The sequence below is a fragment of the Fusarium flagelliforme genome (genome assembly GCF_020744385.1).
Source record: "Fusarium flagelliforme strain FIESC 12 MPI-CAGE-AA-0113 chromosome Unknown B0J16scaffold_5, whole genome shotgun sequence".
NCBI lineage: Eukaryota > Fungi > Ascomycota > Sordariomycetes > Hypocreales > Nectriaceae > Fusarium > Fusarium flagelliforme.
In genome coordinates, this window is record NW_025763507.1 from 2,608,312 (window position 1) to 2,627,191 (window position 18,880).

General features: G+C 51.0%; 7 protein-coding genes across 7 annotated transcripts; 3 read left to right on the forward strand and 4 right to left on the reverse strand.

Annotated features, from left to right (window-relative positions):
• Positions 1-684: 684 nt before the first annotated feature.
• On the forward strand, positions 685-6,418 carry B0J16DRAFT_386169 (uncharacterized protein; the record flags this gene model as incomplete). Its single annotated transcript, XM_046131558.1, has 2 exons — positions 685-1,214; positions 1,465-6,418. 2 exons carry the CDS (start codon positions 685-687, stop codon positions 6,416-6,418), a joined length of 5,484 nt encoding a protein of 1,827 aa, XP_045981541.1.
• Positions 6,419-7,659: 1,241 nt separating this feature from the next.
• Positions 7,660-8,766, reverse strand: B0J16DRAFT_356830 (ribosomal protein S2, flavodoxin-like domain-containing protein; the record flags this gene model as incomplete). The annotated part of the gene is made up of 3 exons (XM_046129502.1): positions 7,660-7,925; positions 7,976-8,424; positions 8,597-8,766. 3 exons carry the CDS (start codon positions 8,764-8,766, stop codon positions 7,660-7,662), a joined length of 885 nt encoding a protein of 294 aa, XP_045981542.1.
• Positions 8,767-9,000: 234 nt separating this feature from the next.
• B0J16DRAFT_345396 (uncharacterized protein) lies at positions 9,001-10,191 on the forward strand. Its single transcript, XM_046128258.1, has 2 exons — positions 9,001-9,176; positions 9,228-10,191. Exons 1-2 carry the CDS (start codon positions 9,131-9,133, stop codon positions 10,097-10,099), a joined length of 918 nt encoding a protein of 305 aa, XP_045981543.1. The 5' UTR covers positions 9,001-9,130; the 3' UTR covers positions 10,100-10,191.
• On the reverse strand, positions 10,011-11,739 carry B0J16DRAFT_345398 (V0 complex, c/d subunit of ATPase). Its single transcript, XM_046128259.1, has 4 exons — positions 11,555-11,739; positions 11,393-11,481; positions 10,454-11,343; positions 10,011-10,402 (listed from the first exon to the last, which is right to left on the reverse strand). The coding sequence occupies exons 1-4, from the start codon at positions 11,584-11,586 to the stop codon at positions 10,319-10,321; spliced, it is 1,095 nt and encodes a 364-aa protein (XP_045981544.1). The 5' UTR covers positions 11,587-11,739; the 3' UTR covers positions 10,011-10,318.
• A 178-nt stretch (positions 11,740-11,917) lies between these two features.
• On the forward strand, positions 11,918-14,181 carry B0J16DRAFT_162104 (uncharacterized protein). Its single transcript, XM_046122217.1, has 3 exons — positions 11,918-12,084; positions 12,161-12,250; positions 12,388-14,181. The coding sequence occupies exons 1-3, from the start codon at positions 12,050-12,052 to the stop codon at positions 14,054-14,056; spliced, it is 1,794 nt and encodes a 597-aa protein (XP_045981545.1). The 5' UTR covers positions 11,918-12,049; the 3' UTR covers positions 14,057-14,181.
• A 1,024-nt stretch (positions 14,182-15,205) lies between these two features.
• On the reverse strand, positions 15,206-16,373 carry B0J16DRAFT_386174 (uncharacterized protein; the record flags this gene model as incomplete). The annotated part of the gene is made up of 3 exons (XM_046131559.1): positions 15,206-15,484; positions 15,535-16,118; positions 16,169-16,373. The coding sequence occupies 3 exons, from the start codon at positions 16,371-16,373 to the stop codon at positions 15,206-15,208; spliced, it is 1,068 nt and encodes a 355-aa protein (XP_045981546.1).
• A 1,671-nt stretch (positions 16,374-18,044) lies between these two features.
• On the reverse strand, positions 18,045-18,877 carry B0J16DRAFT_345403 (uncharacterized protein; the record flags this gene model as incomplete). Its single annotated transcript, XM_046128260.1, has 1 exon — positions 18,045-18,877. A coding segment is annotated over exon 1 (254 nt), but the record flags the coding sequence as incomplete, so codon positions are not given.
• Between the last annotated feature and the right edge of the window lie 3 nt (positions 18,878-18,880).

Below are 18,880 nucleotides of genomic sequence, written 5' to 3' on the forward strand. Positions count from 1 at the left end.
ATCACTCAGCCAGTTTGATACATACAACCAACAACCGACTCAAATGTCAACATCAACAAGAACAACAATACTCTGCTAACATAACGAAATTCTTGCTTCTTTGCTTTATGGCTTTATCATGTAAGTCACTTGTTTAATTGCTTTTCTTTCATCATGACATCAGTTCCACACTTCAAGATTGTCCGTGTTGGAGAGTCGACCAGGTATGCCATGCTTGTCGTCTCGCCAGGCCTCAGGTTGGTCCCGGCTGGTAATTAATTTACAGTGCCGCTACTAGCATAACAGGGCAATCTAACGTTGTTGATGGTGGATGGTCCAAGCCCGCAGACCAGACACAGACACAATACAAACACATGCTATTACTTTCCTCTTCTCTTTACACCCCATACATATTCTTCATATGCATATCGGACTCGCCGCTGTCTCTTGATTTTCACTTTCACTTTCATTTCTTTCCTTTACCTCCATCTCTCATCTCTCTCTACCCCCACTAGACTACAGCCAGCGCACGCGCCAGGACCAGTACACTGCAGTACAAACCACGATATGCGCGCCAGCTTTCACTGCCTCCAAATTGCTTGCTGCTAACTCAATGCCTTAATCGCCAGCTCCTCTATCGCTTTGAGCACCTTGAGCTCTGCACTCTCTTGACCAACAGGCAACGCGCCTGCAAGCGGACGTGCCATGGAGGCCCTGGAGCCATCGTCTGCAGACCCGCTTCCGCCAGCGTCTGGTCTCAGCGCTGCGCCCCCAGTCCCAGTCCCAGTTCCTTTACCATCGCCTCCTCCAGCTGCAGCTACAACTGCAACCACTGTCAAGGATCCGACGTCGACCAAAACAATCGATCAGCAAAGGACTCGCTCCGGCTCAGGCCTTGTCGCGGCCCCTACAGCACTTGTAACAGCACTCAAGAAAAAGGAAAACACCAGCCCCAACTTCTCGACGCCCAGTAAGTGGCCTTCTGTAAGGTCCACTACCACTGTCGCGCGCATGCCCACGAGTAACACCGTCGCGAAACCCCTGGTTCCTCTCTCGGAGCGAAGAATTCACCAAAAGAAGCACACCACTCGGAGTCTCAAGGACTCAGATTCCAGCGCTGACAACCAGGGAAGTATTTCCCGATGGGAAATTACCCCGGATGGCGGATCGGCAGGTCGAGAGGGACGACAGTTCACAGTCGCCAACGTTGGGAACAATGGCCGGATATATCTGAGGTAGGTTAAGATCTGAATCATCTCGTGTTTCCTGCTGTCAACCCAGGTCTCCCTTGGGAACATGCCTGCCACACTATCGCACTCTCCCTTCTGTGGCCTTTGCTCGCACTTTGTGGGGAGATGTCTTAGTAGCTTTGTTGCGATCCCATCTAACGTCGCCTTGGGGATATCGCAACGTGGCTGGCACGAGACACGACGCTTGCTCGTATTAACACTTACGTGCCACAAACCACTGACTCCCGTTCTTCAGGCCGACCGTTCGCCCTGCGTATCAGCGATGTCCTCAGCCCCAATTCGTCTTCCCAATCACACCACCCAGCACTGCAGGCTTGGATGCAATCCCTCAAAACAAACAGGTTCAAGACGAGACCAGCGAGCTTCACGTCAGCCAGTGGACCCCGACCGAGCCCTCGCCTTATGACACCAACCATCGAACGTACTTCGAGCACGATTCCTATCCGCTCCGACCTGTGAGGCACCGACGCGCCCTCTCCGATAGCACGGTCCACGAAGTAACCGCTGCGAAGGATTCAGAGCCGGGTGCCTTTAAGATCGTTATTTCCAAGCCGTTGGAGGAATATCGGCCAAGGACTATGGAGGATTTTGATTCCAACTCTGATCCTCTTCTCGACATTTCGATCCCCTCCTGGCGTATTGGTATCCCACGATTTACCGGAAGAGGCACACCGATGATTCGCGGTTCTTCCTACGCTCCCACAGAAGAGTTTCGCTCCAGTAGCGCCTCGCTGCTGAGCCGACCTCAGGGTGTGCTCAATAGCTCTCATCCTGATATCGCATCTCCGAGACGACCGAGTTCCATGGCTGTCCCGATGCTTCGACTTTCAAGAAATCTGTCAGCCTTGACTCAGACTCCGTCAAGTGCGCAGTTCTCCAAAACCACCCGCCCCAGTTACCGATCCAGTTCAAAAATCGAACCAGCCATGTTCGACGATCTCACTTTCAAACCCGCTTGCGATGATAGAACATTAGTCAAATACTCTTCAGTGACTGGTGCCGTCATAGCTGCTACGCCTCCGCGCCTCGTCGCTGAAATCACATCACCCAGCTTCCTAGACTACGAACTCATTTCCGACTTCTTCCTCACCTTCCGGGCGTTTCTCGAGCCCGTGGATCTTCTTCGTATGCTCATAGCAAGATTACGGTGGGCTTTGGCTCGGGATGATGAGACAGGCATGGTAGTTCGCGTTCGCACGTTCGTCGCCCTTCGACATTGGATTCTCAACTACTTTATGGATGATTTCGTTATGGACTACAACCTCCGACTCACTTTCTGCGAGCTACTCAACGACTTTGTGGACGAGCTTTCCCAGTGTAAACGATCGCGAAAGGTTCAGCTGAAGATTCTCGGAGAGCTGAAAAAGTGTTGGCGAAGAGTTTGCGCACTTTATTGGGATAGCCCGGACTTTGACGACACCCTTGATTCTAGCGTACCTATCACCCCTGGCGGTATTGCAGGCCACCGAGATGCCAGTCTGGACCCGTCATTCTGGGAGCAGGATGGAGCCGAAACACCAAGGATAGAAAGCTTGTTACCACTCCGGAGGAGCCCTGCCGAGCGGACTAGTTTTATCGCCGATATTTCTCGAGCTGGTCATGTTGCAGATACCGTCCTGGTAGAGCCTCGACCGAGCACACCACAAAGACAAGCCACAAGAGATTCTATGGAGCAACAAACATCACCAATCAGCATGACAAGCATGGATATTGTCTCCTGCTCCTTTCCTAGCAAGGTCAAGCCTACTGTTCAGCCTACAGCCCAACCTCATCAGACGAATCCTCTGGCTGCCCATCCTGTGGCAACAACTTCACAACCCCATTCGGGCCCCGTAGCAACAACTCCTCGCGCGCTCGTAGGCAAGCGGGTGCGACCCCAGGCTGCTCATAAGCGCAACAACAGCTTGACTGATTCCCTACGAGAGCATAGCACGGACAAGCTGTCATTCAAGGATCAGGAGTTCATGATGACTGCCCCCTACGCGGGTAGCCTTGTTCGCGGAAACCTGTTACCTCCAGGCCAAGCGTATGTCGACATTGAACCGGACGAGTTCTCCAATACCCTGTTCCGAACTGTCAGCACCAACCACGAGAATCAGAGTCTCATCAAAGGGAGAACGCCTGCAGGTGCTATGTCCGGCCACGGAATGAAGAAACTTTTGGGCAGTGTGCGAAGAGCTTTGAGTACCAGGGGTCAAGGGATGTCGTCCACTCAAGGCAGCTTTGTTAGCATCAACAATATGGGCCCTCGAGGCGCTACAACGAACCGTATCCCTGGAACAGCTGTCGTACCTCAAAATCGCCAAAAACCGAACGGTTCCAGACCACCTTTGAGAATTGATTTGCTTGGTGCGGAAGTCGTTGAGGATTTCAAGAAGGCGGTACGGGATGAGGCCGCCGCCGAGGCCGATCGTCGTGGACTACCACCACCGATGTCTCCCAACCCTTCTTTGACACCCACAGGCGATTTTCACTACTCTGCTGCTTATATGGACTCACATTCCTATGAGCACCTGCCCCACGACCAAAGGCAACGGCCCGTTAGTGACATGGCAATTACCACAGGCAGCAAATCTATTGTTATCGTGGACGATACGACGCCCTTTGACCCGTCTCTTCTGCATAGGATTCCTACTAGCAATGCTTCTGTTGAAGCATTTGCTGATGCCTTCAAGCTAACAGGTGCTGACCCCACGCCCCCATCCACGCCCCCGGCTGCTTATGGCACAGGAACGCCTAGGCGCTCCTCATACTTGCTTAACCAACATGTCGTACGCCCGTCGTTGGATGAGGATCCCCTGCCTCCATTTGTTCCCGACTTTGAAACTCTTGCCCCTGTTACTAGTGCTCCCATCTCAGAAGATGGCAACCGTGTGTCGTACTCGACAGCAGCCCGTAGCACGCGCAACCATCCTCCCGTGTCCTTCCAGAACCATCGACGCTTGAAGTCGGGCAGAACACATCGGTCTTTGAATTCAATCCTACGTCGCCAAAGTTCCGGCACCAATGCCCTTGTTCGTCGATCTACCGTCCAGAGCTTCGACGCTACAACAGTGTCTGCGGGATCGATCGCTGAACCCGAAGAACCCGAAGAGCCCATGCCACAGCCTCTACGAATTCTACGAAGACGCCCAGGAGGAGACCTTCGAGCCGCTACGAATGTTGGAGAGCTGGATCCCGTCAACACACTCAGGAGATCACAGTCTGTTGGCTCACTCACAACATATTCAGAGTCAATACGCAGTTCTTTTGTTCAAAGCCCGCGCATGAATTCGTTTGGCCACGGTTCTTTCGGTCGAGGTTCTTACAGTCGTGGCTCTTACGGCAACGGTGAAGTTGTTTCGATTGACTACACGCAGCCTAAGAGTGAAGCTTTCTCTGTCGGACAACTTGCAGATAAGCCGAGACGAGATCTTTCCTTGTTTAGTACTCACTCATCCAAACCGGCGATGCGCCCGTCTTTCGAGAAAGAGGCCCAAAAACTGGCACAGATTCCTGATGATGACGACGACGGTGGTATCGAATCTGCACTAGCCAAACTGGAGGGAAAGCTCCCTACGAGGAGAGCCTACAAATCAGCTGTCGGTCTTCCAATGGGCCGGGCAGTCAGCGACAGTGTCGCCACACATATTTTGGATGCTGAACACAGGAAAGAGCATCACGAGCAGCAAGTTGTCAGGGAAACATTTATGTTGGATCCTGAGGACAGCGAGCCTGAACCTATCATAGAGTCGCAAAGCCAGCATCTCACACCCCAACGACCTGTTACTGAAGCAAGGTCGTTCTTAACTGGCTCTTCTCACGAGTCGTACTCCTCTGTACCAATTCTCGAGCGGGACTCAGTCAAGGCTCGCCCATGGACTAACATGTCTATCTTGGAGGGTCCCGACGAAGAGAACACACCTCGTCCGCAGAAAACCCTCCTATACACCAACGACGAGGGCGACTCTCAGCACGCCTCTTACGACTTTGTAGAGAAGACACAGAGTATTGAAGGGATCAAGCCAGGTGACACCGCTCCATCGGTTGAAGAAGACCAGTCGTTCCTCGACGATGACAGCGACCTCTCCTCTGAAATGTCCGCTGATGCTCTTGACTATGAAGAGTCTGAGTTTGGTGAGAGTTTGGTTCCACGAGTGAAGCTTCCAGCTCATCCTCTTGGATCTCCCTCGCCGGCTCCTAATCGCAAACCTCCCTCGCCCCCTATGACACTGGTGCAAGCCCTGGAGATGTCTCCCACTCACTGCGTTCATGTTCCTTCGCTACACGAAGAACAGGTCTGGGGACAAAAGCCACTGCCTCCAACTCCCGAGACAACACCAACGGCTCCTTATGCTCTACAAACAGACCAGTCGACGGTTGAAGGGTACCGCCAAGCTGCTAAGCCAGAATCTATTGAAAGCAACAAGTACTCAGCTCATTTGCCATTTATTTTGGCGTTTGACTCAGAGATTCTTGCACAACAGTTTACTCTCATCGAGAAGGATGCCCTGAATGAGATTGACTGGAAGGAGCTTATCGATATGAACTGGAAGGATGCGGCTCACAGTGACTCTCGCTCATGGGTCGACTTCCTCCGTAACTCCGATGCCCATGGCGTTGAGGTTGTTATCGCGCGCTTCAACATTATGGTCAAATGGGCCATCTCCGAGATTGTCCTGACACAAGGCCTCGAAGAAAGAGTGCGGTGCATTACCAAGTATATTCACATCGCAAACCACTGCCGCCGTTACCGCAATTTTGCCACTCTTGGCCAACTCACCATTGCTCTATCCAGCAACGAGGTTGCCCGTCTTACCAAAACTTGGCAGCATGTCGCTCCTCGGGATTTGGAGACACTGCAAGATCTCGAGAAGTTGGTAACTCCCATGCGCAATTTCTACAGCCTCCGCGCTGAAATGGAGACCGGCTCAGATCAGGGCTGCATTCCCTTCGTTGGCATTTACACCCACGACCTTCTTTACAACGCGCAACGTCCATCCGAGATGGCTGGCTCGCCTACCACACCTCCTTTGGTTAACTTTGAGCGATGCCGGATCGCCGCTTCTGTGGTCAAGACATTGCTCAGATTGTTGGAAGCCAGTACTCGATACAGGTTCCAACCTATCGAGGGCATCACAGAGCGCTGTCTCTGGATGAGTGCTTTGAGTGATGAAGAAATTCGACGTCACTCGGAGATGCTTGAATAAACCTCTTCAAGCATGTCGCTCACCATTTTCATAACACACCACACATCCGGGAACGATAATTACGATTTATGACTCACCGACTCGACGGCGTTTCATCTCCTATGTTTCACCACCATCACAAGAGCATACCCAGCATGCCTCTGCATTATACCCATCTCCTACCTCGTATAAACATCACCTGGCTACGTAGCCATTTCATTCTCCAATTCTACATACAACATAATCTTCATCATCAAAGCATCTGGGACTAAAGCATGGAGTTGGGAACCTTTTTTTCGTCTATTTTCACACGAAATTCATATATGGGGTTTTCTAGGCCCGTACAGCGCGAGCGTCAAACTGCGTCTGTTCCTTTTTCTTGGTTTCTTAATTCATAGAGCTGGACAGGGATCGATGGGGAATGAGTACCGGGGGATCGGTGAATTGGATTGACTTAACATAAGTGTTAACCATGGGTGGGAATAGCATCATGGAGTTCATAAACTGGAGGATTGGTAAATGAGCAGATGTAGTCAAGAATTTAAACAATTGATACCACGTCTACAATGATAGAAGCCTGTCGCCCCTTTGGTTTAGTGCTGTGTCTGTTGGTATAGGATCTAGGGAGGATGTCACTACACCACTCTTCGTCGATGACTTGCAGAGTTAACTTGGACATATATAGACATCCATGGGAGGTATATCATGTGCTTCCCTGATTACGGCTGAGCTACGCAATGCTTTTCTACAAAGAACATCGGACATCACTTTCAGCGACACACTTGAGATGGGTAAACCCAGCTTAGACGACTAATATTTGACTTCTTCTCGCATCAATACAAATTACACAGCAACCAAGGCGGGATAACGATCAAGTCCATCCCCTCGGCAGCGCAGGGCTTTCCCTCTCCATCCTTCTCAGTGAGAAAAGGAGGCGAGTATCTTTCCCTCATTAGCACCGCCAAGTTTTGAAAACAAAAACCTTCAGTCCCGTGCAAGTTCGTAGTAAAAAAGGTCAGCAAGTTATTGTGTTTTGTCGTAAAAGAATGAGGGGGATAGGAGAAACAGCAAATGTTTGTCGAATAGTTTGATTGAACCACATCCACACATCCGTCAATGCCTTTTCTGTTCTCCCATTCCAGGACCTTGTGTCAAATTCACTTTCTTTGAATTTTGTGGTATCCTCTTTTTTGTTTTGTTTACCAATCAACCTGAAAAGCCTCAAGACCCTGAGCGCCAGTACCCTCCTGGGCCTCAGGACTCTACCACTGAGACTCCTTGGGGGGCTCGGCGGAGGCAGCCCACTCGGTGTTAGCGGGAGCAGCACCCCACTCCTCACCAGCAGCACCGTCCCAGCCGGGAGCGGCAGCAGTGCCAGAGGCACCGGCGAAGCCAGCGGCGGGAGTCTCCCAGTCAGCACCAGCGGAGTTCTGGAAGCCAGACTCGATAGCGGCAGGGCCCTCCTCGTCAGCACCGGGGAGCTTCTCCTCCTCAACCTTGTCCTCAGCCTCAGCCTCGGGGTCACGGTCTGTAGACAGTCAGTGTGTGTTCGTAGGTTAGCTTTGGGGCGTGACGTACAGAAGTAAAGATCGACCATGACGTCCCAGGGGGTCTCGCGGTTGTAGATGGTACCACGGAGGCGGAGGACCTCACGGGCGAGCATCCACCAGACGGCACCGATAGCGTGGCGACCCTTGTTGTTGGTGGGGATAGCGACATCGACGTACTCGGTGGGAGAGTCAGTGTCGGCGAGGGCAATAACGGGGATGTTGACGTAAGAAGCCTCCTTGATGGCCTGGGCGTCGGTTCGGGGGTCGGTGACGATGATCAGACGGGGCTCCTTGAAAGATCGGGTGATGTAGTTGGTGAAAGAACCGGGGGTGAAGCGACCAGCGATGGCGGTAGCACCAGTGTGGGCGGCGAACTTGAGGACGGCACGCTGACCGTAGGGACGGGCAGAGATGACACAGATGTCGGCGGGGTTGTCAATGGCAGCGATGACACGGGCGGCCAGGACAATCTTCTCCCTGTGGGCAGGTTGTTAGCGGGTTTGTGCCGGTGTGTGGTGTTTCGGTTCAAGTGTCTTTGCCCCTCCTCCGAATAGCTTCATTCTCCCGAATTTCAAGGTACGCCTCGATGTTCCTCTCCAGACACAAATTGAAGCCCGATTATTTCATAAAAATATTACTTCACACATACCAGGTCTTGCCGACGTTGATGACGTTGACACCATCAGCACGGGTCTTCCAGAGGTAGTTCTCCATGTGAACCTGGAGGTTCTTGCTACCGAGGTGGCACTGAGCAGCCAGCAGGGTCTCGATGTCCTGGCTGGTGGCGTTCATGACGGAGGGCAGGTTGGAGGGAGCCATTTTGACTGATATGTTCTCTTGTCTGAATTGACGAAGGGATGGCTTGGGAGAAGGTGACGGCGGAGGATTATGGTGTTGCGTACAAAGAGTCGCAAAACGGAAAGTTCGCGACGGAATTTTTGACTCCAAAATGTGTGTGGTAGTGAAGCCCTGATGCCGTGTTAGGCTAGTCTGCTTACGGGTTGGCGTGTCGATAAGACTTTTTGAGTTCTATCTACACGTGATCTTGAAGCTAGACCATGTTGGGGCTTCGCTCGTTCCTGGTACGGGTGTCGGCGACCGGGTTATGGAAAATTTGGGGCGGCATTGGACGACAATCCATCGGTCTCTGGTATAGAAGCAGAAACAGATTGATGCTTGAACCATGCCTCCGAGAATAACGACACTCCCGAGTCTAGGCTCATTGAATCGTATGTACTTGCTGTAACTATATCGTCTGCTACTGCTAATCAATTGCTCAGTCTGCCTCCGGCCCGCAGTGAAGCCTGCATCCGCCAACTTTCTCCCTATCGTTCAGACAGCGAACCTCTCCCAGCGTGAGAAGAAGCGCAAGGCAAAGCAGGATCCGTATAGATGGGCTCAAGCACAGCAAAGAAAGGCCGCCAACGTGCAACGGCGTGAAGAGCTCTCTCGCGAGCGAGAGGAGGCATGGGGAGATGCTATCCTTGGCAAGAAGACTGCTTTCATAGAATCTCTTGAAACGGCTGGCCAGCAGGAGGCTACAGCCCAGAGTCCGAAGACGAAAGCCGGACTACGAAACCATTTCCTTTCAGACCGCGAAGTTGATGCCGCCACCGAGCATGCCTTTAAGCTCACCAAGCCCACAATCGGCGCCGTCGAGTCGCAGATGGAACCCGAAACCAAGGAGGACAAGATGAAACAACACGAGGAGAACCATCAGAAGGCTGTCGAAGCCTTGAGGCGAATCACATCGTTGGAGAATGGCAGCTCGAAGGATCGCTTTCACGCCAACGTGCAGCGTATTATCGAGGAGTTCGGCCGTCACAAGACTGACAGGATTTTCAACTCTAAAACCAGGAAACTTGACCGTAAGGTCAGTAGGAAAGTGCCACGAGCTGGCCCTGATACAGGCAGCTCCGAAGTTCAGATTGGTATCTTGACAGCCAAGATTCACAACCTCTCTCAGGCTCTCCAGATCAACCGAGGCTATAAGGATAAGCACAACAAGCGCAACCTTAGATTACTGTTGCATCGCCGACAGAAGCTCATGAAGTATATGGATCGTAAGGAGAGGGGAAATGAGCGATGGACTCACATGGTCGAGACGCTGGGCCTTACACCTGCGACCTGGAAGGGTCAGATCTCGCTCTAAGAAAAGGCGGGAGCTTTTTTTTTTTTTGTAGATTAACTTGTTTCTCTATGTACAATACAAGCCACCTGAAAGATGAGCGACGATGCCGCCTTTTGCATCTACCTTTCTGTTCCTTTGCGCCAGTGTGGAAATTATTCCGTGCCATTACGAGCTCACGTTTGCTACTATACTACACAAAACCCTGCTGAAAACGAAAACTGAGGATACTGTTAACTCAAATCAAAAGACGCTGATGTAGTTGCCGATGCGCTCCTTCTGGTTCTGGGCTATGCATTCGGCAATCCAAGTGATGTTGCGGATTTCCTGTTGATTAATTAGTTTGAAGTCGAATCTGGGAGCAGATGGATGATTTACCTGCTCTCGCAACTTCACCCATGCGTAGACAATTGAGTGAGTGAATTGCCTAGTGAAAGCGTTCTTCGAAATCTCCATTTCCTTTTGGTAAAACATATCTTCCAAGGTTTTGGTCTCACCAGCACCACCGCCCATGTTTCCAGGTCCTGATGGGCCACCACCAACGTTGATGGCATCAAAGAAAGACTTGTAGTCGTGAACACCATCAACTGCCAAGCGAACGCCCTCGGGGTCATCAGCTCGGGAAAGCATGAGGGTTCCCTCGGGGTACAGCTTTCCGAAGTTAGGGTAGAGCTTGTTACGATCCTGTTTGGATAGATCTGTGCCGAAAGAGTTGAGTGTGATGTTGATGGCTCGGCGGTCAGCCTCAAACTCAAGAATCTCAGACATGACCTCGGCTGTGGGTGTGCCAGCCATTTCAGGGTGAGTGTTGACGAAGTTATAGAAATCCTCAAGGTAGTTCTTGTAGAGCGTGTTTCGGACAATCTCAATGTTCAATTCATCCAAGTCCTGGTGGCTCAGGCTTCCCTTGAAGTATGGGGCGAGAGGGGTTTCAATAAGCACACTGTTGTAGAGCTCCTCGATGTTGGTAGCAACGCAAAGTACAGGCATGGTCTCGAACCAGCCCAGAGGGTGGCATCTCTCAAGAAGCTCACGGGTATCGCGCTCGTGGAGGGTGCCTGTGATGAGAAGGGCGACATTGTCAATCATGTAGCCATAAGTGACGTAGTCCATAAAGGTAGCAAGAGAGCCGACAGCCTGGGCGCGGACATATCGAAATTCTGAGATGAGTTTATCGGTCGTCTTAGCCGCGAGAGCTGAGGTCGAGGGGTTAGGCGGTAGAGAAGCAAGGAAGTCGCCGTAGGAAGGGCCAAGCTGGAGCTTGAGATCTAGACACCATCAGCATCTCAAGTATTAACGATAAGTCACATCACCTACCATCGATGGTCTCGCATTGAGTCAGGTTGTTGTAGGCTGGGCCTGTGAGAAGACTGTTGCGGTAGCCGCGGACGATGCCTTCGACGTAGCTGTTCACTGGGGTTAGTCTCCATAACTAACTCGCATGAAGCTTCAATCTCTAATCTCCAAGCCTAGACGCACCCGCTGTTGACGTTGTAAAGAAGACCCTCCATCTTGTATCACAGATTCCGCGTCACGATCGGGCCTGATGTATCGTATTTGAGAGATCAAGAAATGAATAGATGTCTTTGTTGGCCGAGTCGATGGATTAGGTCTATCGTCAAAGTTGGTCGGTCGCCTAGCTTTCCCAAGCCTGCAACGCAAGCTGGACGTCGCGAGCGTCAGGCCCACACGTGAGTGGCCAGGAGGCGGGTGTGGCTGGTACGTGCCCGGTCCGTGTAGAATACCGGACTTTCCTTCTACCGACAGCCGAAGAACCTGCATCACACTTTCTGCGCCAGTACCAAAGACCAAAAAAATTGAGTGGAGCCTTCCCAAGCTTGTTCTGAAATTTTTCCATCGCAAGTCCACCCTCGATCTTTCCTTTCGCAGCCGCGCTCAACAAACCGGACTGTGCCTCGCGAGGAAGCCACGACACCCATCGATTAGAGCGAGACCCCAAGATACTAATAAACAATGTCGCTCTTCGTTCTCGCCGAAACGCCGGCAGGGTAAGTCGCGACCTTGGCCTCGATGCATCACCACGAGGAAGTTGCATGTCGAAAGTCATTAACTAACAATTGACAGCTATGGCCTGTTCAAGGCCGCTGATAAGAAGATGCTCAAGAACGAGGAACTCGCTGCTGAGCTTGGCCGACCCGAGAAGGTCGTTGAAATGTAAGTTTTGAATATTTTTTCCCATCCGCGAAAACTTTCGCCATCAAGCACCGACAATGTTTTTTGCAAGACATTGAACGGTCGCAAATATGGCACGATGCGAGAATCACATTGACTGACATACTCTCCCATCGCAGGCTCAAGCTGAAGAAGTTTGTCAAGTTCGACAGTGCCGCTACCGCCCTCGAAGAGGCTGCCTCGCTCAAGGAGGGCAAGGTCCCCGAGCTTCTCACCCAACTCCTCGACGACCTCAAGTCCGAGAAGAAGGCTTCGCTCGCCGTTGCCGATATGAAGCTGGGCACAGCTATTTCCAACTTGCCCTCGCTTAACATCTCCCCTGTCTCTGGTTCCAACACTATGGATCTTTTCCGAGGCATTCGAGGCCAATTGGCCAACCTCATCCCCGGCTTGGTTGAGGAGAACTTTGACCGCATGGCTCTGGGTCTTTCTCACTCCATGTCGCGTCACAAGCTCAAGTTCTCTGCCGACAAGGTCGACTCCATGATCATCCAGGCCATCAAGCTTCTCGACGATCTTGACAAGGAGCTTAACGTTTACGCTATGCGAACCAAGGAGTGGTACGGATGGCATTTCCCTGAGATGGCCAAGATTCTCAATGACAACTTGGCCTACGCTCGTGTCATCCTAGCTGTTGGCATGCGCACCAGCATTGCCGACTCCGACCTCTCTGAGATCCTCCCTGAGGAGATTGAGGTTTCTATCAAGGCTGCCGCCGAGATCAGTATGGGCACTGAGATCACTGAGGAGGATCTTGAGAACATCAAGCTCCTGGCTGACCAGGTTATCGTTTACCAAAACTACAGGGCTCAGCTCTCTAGCTACTTGGAAAGCCGCATGCGCGCCATCGCTCCTAACCTGACTGCTCTGGTCGGTTACCTCGTCGGTGCCCGCCTCATCGCCCACGCTGGATCCCTCATCAGCTTGGCTAAGTCCCCCGGTTCTACCATCCAGATTCTCGGTGCCGAGAAGGCTCTTTTCCGTGCTCTGAAGACCAAGCACGATACACCCAAGTATGGTCTCATCTACCACTCTTCGCTCATCGGACAGGCCACCGGCCGAAACAAGGGCAAGATCGCCCGTATGCTGTCTGCCAAGGCTGCTCTCGGTCTCCGTGTCGACGCTCTTGGCGAGGTTGAAGATGATGAGGATGAGGAGGAGCGCGCCATTCTCGGTCTCAGCAACCGAATCAAGCTCGAGAACCACCTCCGCAAGCTCGAGGGCAAGCCTCTTCTCCCCAAGGGTGCCAACGTTACTCCTTCTGGTGAGATCGTCGGTGCTGGTCAGTTCACTGTCAAGGAGAGCCGCCGATACAACGGTGATGCCGATGGTGTTGCCGACGACGACGAGGAGGCCAACGGCACCACTCCTGCCAAGAAGATTAAGAAGGCCAAGAAGCTTATTGAGGAGGTCGACGAGGAGATGAAGGACGCCGATGACGACGAGAGCGACGATGCTGCCACTCCCGCCAAGCCTAAGAAGCTTTCTGAGGCTGACTACGAGCGTCTTGCCGAGGAGGCCGGTATTTCCGTCAAGAAGTTCAAGCGCAAGTACGAGCGAGGCGATGTCGAGCTGAACGATGACGGCACACCCAAGGTTGTCAGCAAGAAGGAACTCAAGAAGCTGCGCAAGGCCGCTGAAGCCGCTGAGAAGGGCACACCTTCCAAGTCCCAACCCGCCGAGGAGACCGATGGCAAGAAGAAGCGCAAGCACAACGACTCAGAAGATGAGGCCGAGCCCAAGAAGGAGAAGAAGCAGAAGAAGAAGAAGCGTCACTCTGAGGCTTAGATGGCCCCGAGTACCTTGTCACGGCGTAAGTCGTGGCGATGCTGAATCGGACACAATTGTAGGACAATGAGACTTATAATTCTCATCCTACCTGCTTTACTCGTACTTGTCTAAACACAGAGGACGGACATCACAATAAAGACAAACGATTGGATGGTATCCCGTCCGATGTGTAGATATATGATACCTGAGAGACTCCTGGCATGGCAGCTTCTGCCCGCACCTTGTTTCCTGGCTGGCTGGCGTTTGGATGGAGGGCATATTGGCGTTGAGTTTTACTCATTTTTCGAATTTTCTACTTGACTCTCTGTTCCCACCCTTCCTTTGGGCGGTACGCGCTGATTTTAGAAGGATGATTGAGTACTACCGATGTAACTTAAGAGACGGTGAACAGAGGGGATCTAGAAGAAAGAATTTGTCAAATTTAAAAAGTTAATCCTGACCTTGGCCTTGGCTCAGTCAAAATCGTGTGATTGGTACTGCGTAATACAAGAAGTCCGTCCCCTAAAGCTTAGAGCGTCAAAATAAAATCCACTAAATGATTATCCAAACTGGCATGGCGTTTCGAAATTATTTTGTCTCTTATGTTCTCAGTGGCTAATCCTTATTGCTCTAACATCCGCTGCGTTTGATAAGTAAGTTCTAGACGAGCAGGAGCATTTTATTACGTGGCACTCAGATACCACAGAGACAATATGATTCGAAGCAAAAACATATATTCATAGCGATTGGGTATTGTAATTATCCATCAAATTCAAATTTCCAGTTCTCATTAAGCGGTCGTGAGAGCAAAGCAAGGGTATTCTTCACAAGCACCAAGTCATTACCCGGTTTCCCATCATTCTGACTCCAATGAGAAGAAGAAAAGTAGAATACATACACTGAATACAATAGAAAAGAAGCAGCAGCAGTAGTTGCTGAGACGGGTATCAGAGAGCAGCGTTGGAGAAAAAGCAAGAAGGTGTCAGGGCGATCAGTTAGATTGGAAGATCGAAGCTGGATAAAGCGCTGATGAAGACGGGAGGAGGGCAGTCGAAGCAGTGCTTCCGAAATCAAGTAGACCAGGCTAAATCCCGAAACGGGAAACCCTCAAGCGTTAGCCGACCTTCACCTCAGAGTTGAAAGGCACGAAGGGGAAAGCATCTGGGATTAGATGTTCTCCACGACGCGGGCGTTCATGGCCTGTTGGAAACCTGGGTCCTGACCTCCAAAGTCTTGCTCAAAGGCACGACCGCTAGACTCGCCGGTCTCGTTAGCCATGGCGGCGTTAAGGGCATTACCCATAGTCTGATTGGCACCAGGCAAGAAGATAACCTTGCTGTTGGCCGACTTGGCCATGGCTTGCATGGCCTCGAGGTATCGGATCTGCATGGCAGGAGCCGAGCTCAAGATGTCGGCGGCCTGACGCATAAGCTTGGCGGATTCAACCTGAGAGTGTTAGCAGTGTTTGATAAACAAGGTTTAATGTTGATGGTTACCTCAGCCTTGGCGGCAATGATCTTGCTTTCACCAATACGCTTACTTTGTGCGGCCATGGAGAGCGACTCCTGCAGCTCCTGACTGAAGACAATATCCTTGATGAGCATACTCTCAACTTGGACACCCCAGCCAGCAGCGACATCCTCGATAATCTCTCCAATCGACTGAGCAATTTCTTCACGACGCTCGATGACATCCTGAAGAACGCGAGCACCGACAACGTGGCGGAGAGTAGTCTGAGTACGCTCCATGAGAGCTTGCTTAACGTTGTTGATACCGAAAGCAGCCTTGTGAGGAGAGACGATGTGGTAGTAGATGACGGAAGTCAAGCGAAGAGTAACGTTGTCTTTGGTCATGCAAATCTGCTCTGGGACTTCGGTTGTCTGAATCTTGACATCGATTTGAAGGAGTTTCTCGCTGAGAGGGTTGATCTTGACCAGACCGGGGTCGACAGCCTTGTAGAACTTTCCGAACTTGGTGACAAGACCAACATTACCCTGATGGACTTCCTTGTAAGGGTTGGGGCAAACTATGCAGCAGGGAATAGCACCCATTGTTCCGACAACGGTTCCGAGAACGTTCACTGCTCTTGTCAGTTGCTAACTCCATGATAAAAGTCGGTGCAGTACTTACTCATGCTTCCATACCAGTCGTTGGGACCAGCCTCATGCTCAACAACGGTCGCATACTTGCGCTGGAGGTCTTCCTTCTTGGGAGGTTCGACAGACATTTTATGCTGGGAGACGAAACCTCCGTTGCCCTCAGTAGGCGCAGGCGCAGGCGCCTTTGGGTTGGCGGATGAGCTTCCGCCATTGATCATGCCCTCGGTGGACGACATTGTGAATTGTATTTTGTTTGAAGAAAGTGTTGATCAAAAGGAGTTGCGTGATACTGAAGATCAATGTTTTGATGATATGGTGTGAGTACTGTAGGTATTAGAGACAAGTGTTTCGAAATTTGGGGTGGGGGTGGGTGATATTTAATCTTGCCAGGCCAGTCAGTCTAAGCCGGTCAACCTTCCTTCAGCTCATCCTTCGTTTGAATTGAATTGGATAGGTACCTAAGGTAACTTACAAACGCCAAGAGCATGAGGTGACGTCTACCTTATTGGCAGTAACACCCGACACACCCAAGCTTCCTTCCCTTGTTGCTCGGCAAAGCAAAGCGCAGCACAGGTGACACCAGCAAGATGGGAAAGAGTGATCGGCTACCCCATATTGTGGAGCTCTTATGGCATGCCAACCCCTGGCACTATTCTTTGATTGGTTTTATGGTCAGGGACTTACGGGGCACAAGGCTTGGGTCATGCCGCTAGGCGTCTGCACGAGAAGTGTTTTTGTTAATTAACTTGCCCGTAGTCCACGGAAATACGATGAACACGACACGCATGAATTATCAGATCAGCGACTTATCTACAATGTACTGTAGGTACTCTTAAACTCTCAATTCGTAGTTTTATCTTAGTCAAAACCATCGGCTACTACCTCGCTTTCGATCCGAAACACCGAGTGCCTCTTGTGGAAATAACACGGCCTAGCTCGAGTCCATGATATGGCCAAGACTTTTGGTCGCTCGGATTGCAGCGAAACTAGTAACGATATGCGTTGGCCAAGCAGTGCTTGTATTGCATTGCAGCTTTCTGGCGACATTGTTGGTACTGATGGTGATAGCTCTAGTTATTCTGCCTTGCGAGCGCTTCTTAATTTCTCCCGTCTTACTGTTGGCGCCGGAGATAGCTTCAAGGAGATGGTGCACTGGGTCAGGCCCTAGGGGCAAATTTGTATGTACGTACTTGCATCTCAATCAGCCTCTTTGGCGGCAACGGCGTTGAAGGGGTCGCGATACTTTGACTAGCAGCTGTCTTTCCGCCCGACTGCAGTCGGTTTCCATGACCCTTGGATTGTTGCTCACGGCGACTCGGCAGAGCTACTGCATGACTATGGCCAATCAGGATACGAGCGCATTACACAACCCCGAGCTTCAGGGTCGTGAGCGCGATGGCAGACAGACGTGTTATGTCATTGGTTTAAAGAACCTGTGACCTACAGTACTGAGCTGCACCGCCTCTGCCAATTCACAAATGTCCACTTGTCATTGTTGGTCATTGTATTCCACTCTGCCGAGCTCGATATGACATGGCACGATCGTAAGCCATGCATGGGCTCTATCTGGAAACGACCGGGACCTGCCTGCCGACTGCTGCTGGTTGGGATGGCTAGATGGACTAATGGACAAGTTCTAGAATGCTTCTCAGCCCTAGCATCATGTTGTGGATTGAACATTGGATCAGAAAGGTCGCTTGTCCAACAATGCCTCAGTCCACCTTGCCACTGGAGACACATATTCAGCCAGTCATTGGCTAATGAGGTACAGAGGCAACTGAGCCTCAGAAAGGAAGCTTTCTACTCCACAAGGCAGATCACAGACCGCTTATCTCAAGCATCAGGTCACCGACAAAATCATACTGTACTGTATGTATTTTACAGCTCAGCCTCTGCATAGCCCAGGTGTTTAGTTTAATTGCTCAGAACGGCGCCCCGGAGCCGAGATCTTCGGCCCCGTGACATACCTAGTCAATCGCATCTTCCGAGCACCCGGGCGAGCGATCGTCGTAGTACTGCAGCAATGACGAAACAGCCATTGGGGTTCTCTAGACAAACATCTCTTATGTACGGATTTTACAGGCCCACTCGTAGCTTTCCAGAAGACTACCAATTCCGTTATCACAGATCATCACATCCTTCATCCTTCTATGAACATAGCCACTTAGAAGGATTTTAGAGCATCTCCACTGGCCAGGTCTGATATCAGATCCTGGGATTGTGAAAGTCACAGCTGAAATGGAAAAGACAAAGGCTAAGCTTTCACAGCCCGTGTCATGTTTTTGGGGTCGCATGGCGAAGCGACATCGGCTCCAACCTGTCTGACCTGGAGATACAGGGTATGCTAGATCAAAATGGTGTTAATTATCTTCAACGACTATCCATTCAGGCATTTGTAATACTTTATTGAATGATATGATACCACTGTTTGTTTGGCATAATCTTTGTATATCATAAATGTAACAGATTAGCTTTCGGAATTGGACGCGGGTTGTTCCATCTAAACATTGCCAGACTGAGGCGAACTGGAAACGATGAAAGATTAACCTGCAACAGTTGTCGCCTACATCTATTAGCACAAATACAACAACTGAAGTTAAAATACACCAGAAACGCATCAAATCGAATTTTAACTTCAATACCAACAAGCGAGAATTTCTTTTTGTTTCCAATGCTCGCAAAAACAACTACCAAGGGTACAGCAGCACTGTTAGGGACTCAATCATCAACAGCAACTAAAGCA

Coding starts and splice junctions, on each gene's coding strand:
- B0J16DRAFT_345396 (XM_046128258.1), top strand. CDS start 9,131: ATGCCTCCGAGAATAACGACACTCCCGAGTCTAGGCTCATTGAATC. Junction 9,177..9,227: donor GAGTCTAGGCTCATTGAATC/GTATGTACTTGC, acceptor TCAATTGCTCAG/TCTGCCTCCGGCCCGCAGTG.
- B0J16DRAFT_345398 (XM_046128259.1), bottom strand. CDS start 11,586: ATGGAGGGTCTTCTTTACAACGTCAACAGCGG. Junction 11,344..11,392: donor TCAATGCGAGACCATCGATG/GTAGGTGATGTG, acceptor GATGGTGTCTAG/ATCTCAAGCTCCAGCTTGGC. Junction 10,403..10,453: donor GGGTGAAGTTGCGAGAGCAG/GTAAATCATCCA, acceptor ATTAATCAACAG/GAAATCCGCAACATCACTTG.
- B0J16DRAFT_162104 (XM_046122217.1), top strand. CDS start 12,050: ATGTCGCTCTTCGTTCTCGCCGAAACGCCGGCAGG. Junction 12,085..12,160: donor CTCGCCGAAACGCCGGCAGG/GTAAGTCGCGAC, acceptor AACAATTGACAG/CTATGGCCTGTTCAAGGCCG. Junction 12,251..12,387: donor CCCGAGAAGGTCGTTGAAAT/GTAAGTTTTGAA, acceptor CTCCCATCGCAG/GCTCAAGCTGAAGAAGTTTG.